Source organism: Acipenser ruthenus, chromosome 22 (assembly GCF_902713425.1).
Source record: "Acipenser ruthenus chromosome 22, fAciRut3.2 maternal haplotype, whole genome shotgun sequence".
Classification (NCBI taxonomy): Eukaryota; Metazoa; Chordata; class Actinopteri; order Acipenseriformes; family Acipenseridae; genus Acipenser; species Acipenser ruthenus.
The window spans coordinates 376044-382088 of NC_081210.1; the positions used below are offsets into that span (position 1 = coordinate 376044).

The 6045-nt window shown below is 43.4% G+C and overlaps 2 protein-coding genes across 16 annotated transcripts in view; one reads left to right on the forward strand and one right to left on the reverse strand.

Moving 5' to 3' along the window:
* LOC117970789 (protein CLEC16A-like) overlaps window positions 1-2556 on the reverse strand; it is a 55872-nt gene extending 53316 nt beyond the window's left edge. For 13 of the 14 annotated variants that reach the window (XR_009308092.1, XR_009308093.1, XR_009308091.1 and 10 more), the window contains exons 1-2: window positions 2202-2465; window positions 247-375 (exon numbers count right to left, since the gene is read on the reverse strand). Coding sequence is in view for 9 of the 14 variants with exons in the window: in XM_058995708.1 (XP_058851691.1) it covers window positions 247-375; window positions 2202-2278 (206 nt within the window). In the remaining 5 variants the exon portion in view is untranslated. The other variant, XM_058995707.1, reaches the window with a different exon arrangement.
* Window positions 2557-2703: 147 nt separating this feature from the next.
* On the forward strand, window positions 2704-5828 carry dexi (Dexi homolog (mouse)). Of its 2 annotated transcripts, none has more exons than XM_034926702.2 (2): window positions 2704-3841; window positions 4265-5828. In XM_034926702.2, the coding sequence occupies exon 1, from the start codon at window positions 3303-3305 to the stop codon at window positions 3555-3557; it is 255 nt and encodes an 84-aa protein (XP_034782593.1). In that variant the 5' UTR covers window positions 2704-3302; the 3' UTR covers window positions 3558-3841; window positions 4265-5828. The 2 variants fall into 2 exon arrangements, with proteins under 2 accessions (XP_034782593.1, XP_034782592.1); XM_034926701.2 differs by having other exon boundaries at window positions 4278-5828.
* Window positions 5829-6045: the final 217 nt, after the last annotated feature.

Sequence of the window (6045 nt, forward strand, 5' to 3'; positions counted from 1 at the left end):
TATTGCAGACATGTACAGTAGTATAAATACAATCTTTCTATAACTGCAGTCCAGTCATCTTAGTTAACATTTGCCCCTTCCTCTATTGAAGTACTGTGTGGTTAGTTGACCTGTCTTTGAAAGTATAGCCAGGGTGACTAGAGCAGATACCAGCGTTCGTTTCATTGAGCCTCGATATCGAGCCCTCCCCCTCCTCCCTCCCTGTCTGTCTGCTCGTATTGGTTGGTGTTCTGAACCCACACTCACTCGAACACCGAGCTGTCATTCTGATCGCCCCAGATCAGAATCTCCGTTATGGACCGGATGGTCTCGACGAGGAGGTTCCGGTTATGATCCGTCACTGCGGTATTCTTTGTCAGGACATGGTACATGTATCTAGGGAAAAGAAGAAAAAAAAACACACACCACTGACACTCAACCGTTTGATTTCCTCTTTATATCTATCAATCAATTAATTTTATTTTTTATATAGCGCCTTTCATGACAGGTCGCCACAAAACAAAACATATTACAACAATAAGCAGCAAAAAAGAACAGAATAAAAACAAAACAGTCAAATATATTAAATCAAAGGTAAAAAACGTGGCTATATAAGCTATATTATAAAAATGTGTTTTTCACCTAGTTTTAAAAAGAGCAACAGTGGGAACAATATGGAGACAAGAGAATATCAGAATACTTGGTTAAGAAATAATCAGGAAACCTGATGCCTGTATCCAAATGTACACAATGCACGTGTTTACACACCATGCATTACAACCCCCTCTGAACGCATAGCCCCAAGTCACTACAAACCCCAAGTCACTACAAACCCCTCACTGAGCAGGCTCTGAACGCATAGCCCCAAGTCACTACAAACCCCTCACTGAGCAGGCTCTGAACGCATAGCCCCAAGTCACTACAAACCCCAAGTCACTACAAACCCCTCACTGAGCAGGCTCTGAACACATAGCCCCGAGTCACTACAAACCCCTCGCTGAGCAGGCTCTGAACACATAGCCCTGAGTCACTACAAACCCCTCACACATAGCCCCGAGTCACTACAAACCCCTCACTGAGCAGGCTCTGAACACATAGCCCCGAGTCACTACAAACCCCTCACTGAGCAGGCTCTGAACACATAGCCCCAAGTCACTACAAACCCCTCACTGAGCAGGCTCTGAACACATAGCCCCGAGTCACTACAAACCCCTCACTGAGCAGGCTCTGAACACATAGCCCCGAGTCACTACAAACCCCTCACTGAGCAGGCTCTGAACACATAGCCCCGAGTCACTACAAACCTCAAGTCACTACAAACCCCTCACTGAGCAGGCTCTGAACACATAGCCCCAAGTCACTACAAACCCCTCACTGAGCAGGATCTGAACACACAGCCCCAAATCTCAAACAAAGCTCTATAAATAAATTGCAATAATGACTGGTCGCATTGTTAATTACCAGCATTGCTTTTATTACCATGTTTACTTATCTATGCATTTGAGAAGATGAAGTGTTTATTTCATAAATAACACATAACGATATTTAATCCAGAGATGTGCCTGTCTTCAAGGAGAAGCTCGTAACAAGTGGCATATGATATAAATATAAGTACTAGAAATCCCGGGCGCTGTTTGCAGTGGGCGATTCCTCACCAACACACTCCACTCAAGACTCCTGAGTTTCAACTTACACGTAAATCCAATTAATAATAGACAGATCTTACCAGTAAGATTTTTACTGGCACTAAAGCAGCTGATTCCGCTGCTGTCAGTAACTACACAAAACACATTCTTAATATAAGCATCCATCGCACTTTCTCTAAACTTAAAGTCAATAAAATAGAAGCATGTCTCTTTCTCCAGTCCTGATGAGTCTTTTTGGGGCGTCTTACTGGCAGTATAACAGGTAATAGGAAACCCCAGAAAGACTAGTGCCACTAGCTTTCTACCTGTTCAAGCTCTCCGTTACTAATTCCACAACCCCGGCGATGAATCTACTTGACCTCTACGATGTTGCTCTGTGTGCGGTCCCGTGTCAAACTTTATAAGAGACGCCAACGACTGCCAGCAACACAGCGACCGTCAACTTTCAGTTAGATTTTGCAAAACTGCTGTTGACAAAAAACGTTGCTAATCTAACTGTGTGCATTGTTATTAATTTACACCCTTGGCGCTGCTTGTCCTAAACGCAGTAACACACAAGCACCCATTGACGCTTACTTCAGGTGGTCCAGAGAGTGAATGCTTTTAGATTTCCCTTGCCCTGCTCCGACCCAGCTCCTAGACCGTCCAAACATGTTAGCGTCGGGAAGTTTATAATATATATGTGTGGCCGATAAAATCCATACCGGTAACTAGCACAATCTCCAACAAAATACAAACTAAAATAAGGAATACGTTAAATGACGTTGTGACATTCGGTGAAGATAACACACCAACCCCAACAAAACAAAAAAAAAAAAAACGCTACTAGGGACTCGATGCTCTTACGTCCGGGTGGTCGCCGCTAGTTATTCTGGGAGTTGTAGTTCTTCAATCTCATTCGCTCCCTCAGCCGCCGGCAATAAAGGACTGTTCACGAACTAGCTCTCCCGAAGTGCTTCGGGACTCAGTGACGTCTTCAACGTACCCCTAACGTAAAACGCACGCGACACTGACACGGTGATGAAGACGCAGTAAAAACAAGGCGGGGCTCCGGGGGAAAGAGGCGGGACCCTGGATTGTGACACGTTAGCTGTCCCATCACGGTACAAAGTTCAGGAGCAACCAGCCAATGGCAGCTTATTGCAGTGCTCGGGGAATAGCGGAAAGGAAGACTTGCACTAGATGCAGCATTGATGCAACCATAACAATAATATTTAAAAAGCAATACGTTAGGTGATGCGGTTCAGCGAGGTCTTGTTCAATGCGTAGAATGTTTTTGTTTGTAAATACAAACCATATACAGCGCTGTAGCTAGTAGTGTAAAAGAAAAATTGCAATATGTTCGTTTCGTGTTTTGACGCAAACTCTGCAGCACTGCACACAATTATTCAACATTTTAACTAAGCTACATCTTGACTGACCAGCGAGGTGGTTAAATCAGTCAGGCCTCGCTGTGAAATTAAATTGCCGCTTTTAGATTGTGTTGGGTAGCGTTATTGGTATTATTATTGATCTGTCGATCTATGTGTCGACTCTTCGATGCTCTGATCTGATGAGGATCATTATAAAGGCAGAGTTGCGTGCGGCTGTACTCAGGGTATATCAGTACTAGGTGGTGTTGCATTGTCCGTCTGTCTCTGTCTGTCTGTCCGGACCGCCTTTTCGCATCCCGGCTGTATGACATCCCCAGTCTATGCTAATCTAGATTCGGTGGAACCGCTGTTTAATGACCTGCCCTATATGTTTTATCTCGGTCTGTTTTTCGTGAACGTGTTGGTCCTCTACTATGCCTTCCTTATTGAGTACATTGCCCTCAATGTGGGGATAGTCTTTCTGCCCGAGGATGTGGACCAGGCGCTGGTTGATCTGGGAGTTCTGTCGGACCCGGGTTCGGTTCCGGACGACATCGATGTAGAACTGGACGTCTTTTGACTGAAAAAAAAAACACTACACACAGGTCCTAAATGACTGAAGACAGAACGTCCATAGCTTCCAAATACCCCTTCCTCCGGTGTCGGCACAGCGATCCAGACAGAGCCGGATTCTCCGCAGCAGCAGAGCAGTCGGGCCGCTCAAGTCTGTAATTTCCATTGCTGGGTAACCCGTGTACTGAAAAGACATGGCCCAGAAGCATTCACTTCAGACAGTGCTGTGACATGGCTTGTTACATGCAACAACAACACACGTGTTTGGCATGGGGATATTACTGGAAGAAAGTAAGCGATTCATGTGTTGATTCTGGGGTATATGGGGTTTGTTTTTCCAGGGATAGGCTTTGTTAGGTAATACTCTGCAGCAGCAGAAGGGCCTTGCAGTGCGCTTGTGCATTTCGATCTGGCTTTTTTAAATTGCTGCTAATTAACATTCACCTTGTAAATCCTGATATCTGTAGACAGGGGTTGAAATAAGAGCCCTATTGCATAGCAGTTTCACCCTTTCCAGGTTTTACTACAAGCTTGATTAGCCCCCAGTGGGTTCTTATTAAACTCCTAGTAAAACCAGGGATGGATCAAACTGCTATGCAATGGGAGTCTTCTTTCCAGCCCTGGCTGCAGAGCTCAGGGTTTAAAAGGGGAATGTGAAGTCGCTGTTGTCAATGCCAGCTCTGGATGGGGTTTGATTTTCTCCCTCTCTCTGAGTTTCCCCCCGCAGGCTTTCCAGACTGTAGGACACTGAGCCCAGGACAGGGATGCCCCTTGACCCTTGACCTCTGTTGCAGAGAACGCTGCCACGGAGACGCAAACGGATTGAACAGTCTGAGACCCTGAATAAAAATAAAAAATTAAAAAACAGCAATACAAAACGGAGTGGCCAACGGCATGAAACTGAAGAGCTTTACTTCTGTGAACTATTGAACTATTCTCTCTGGACGCTGCAGTATGCGAAGGAGAGCACACGCTGCCACACGCTACCCCTACACAGTAACTTGTGTCTGTGATGCAGCGGACACAACACCACCAGATCCACTTCTCAGAGTCATGATGGCATTAGCCTGAAATCTGACAGACTGTTTCTATTGAAGGGTATTTATATTTATTCATGTCAGCTTTAGTTAGAATTCTAATTGTATTATTATTATTATTATTATTATGATTATGATTATTATTATTATTATTATTATTATTATTATTATTATTATTGTTAACATTTAGAATCTGAGGCATGACAGATTTGCTGATTATATTTTGCTTGGTGTAAGCGGTCCTTTTGAAGTCATCCATGAATGTTTTTGTTTTTTTGCAGTAAAGTTATCACAGCAGCACACTGCATACAACACTGCATACAAGCACACTGCATACAATAAGTATTTTTTCAAATACTTCCCAATTCCCAAAACAAACAAACAACAAACAAACCCCACAACAGCAATCACCCAGCGATCACGACTCCTGGAAACACATAAAATACATCCACCAGGTGGCACTGTGCCTCATAGAACAGAATGTCAGTCAGACTCCAGTCAAGCTGAAAAGAGCTTTACATATACTGTTAGCCATTTAATACAGTATACAGCAGATCTCATTTGATCAGTGAGACTTTTAAAGAACTTATCCTACATCATGCAAGGCTGGCTGCGTCAGTGTGTTTATCTCTCTGGATAGCCTATTCATTCAGTAAAGTGCAGTGGATCACTCTAGCAGGCATGGTGATTTGTTTAAGAGCTTGGTTGGCTGATGTTCCCACCATGTCTTTAATTGTAGACCTAAAACTCCAGTAGCTGTTCCAATCGTGGCCTGGATTAAAACAAATATATGGCAGTGCCATAGCCATTATTAAGTATAGCAATGGCAGGGCTGTATACCATGCTTAATGGTTTAACCCAGGTGTTTAAGATGTTGAGTAGCTGGTTGGGACCGGATTCAAACAAGCTCCTGGTTTGGAATGACCTGTAAGATTCTTCATTGAGTGCCAGTGCACGACACCCTCCATGCAGATGGAAAGTCCCCAGACTGAGCCTCTGTCTGCATGCAAGTCAGACTTCAAAGGAGATGTGTCACCTGTTGCCTGTATTTGCATCACACACACACACCCTGGCCAACTGAATTGAAACGTATGTTTAATTAAGAACAGCGACCATAATCATATGCTTTATCAGTGACCTTCATGCATTTCATTTCAATGACAAAAAACACACAGCCAGATTTTTTTAAAAAATGCAGGTTTTATTAAAACAAATGTCATAATAAATTATTATTATTATTATTATTATTATAATTAGTTTATTTAGCAGGCGCCTTTATCCAAGTCAACTTACAGAGACTAGGGTGTGTGAACTATGCATCAGCTGCAGAGTCACTTACAACTACGTCTCACCCGAAAGACGGAGCACAAGGAGGTTAAGTGACTTGCTCAGGGTCACACACAAAATATACAATATTACAAAATATAATAGAATGGATTTTGTTTGTTCAAACAAACA

Coding starts and splice junctions, on each gene's coding strand:
- dexi (XM_034926702.2), top strand. CDS start 3,303: ATGACATCCCCAGTCTATGCTAATCTAGATTCGGTGGAACCGCTGTTT.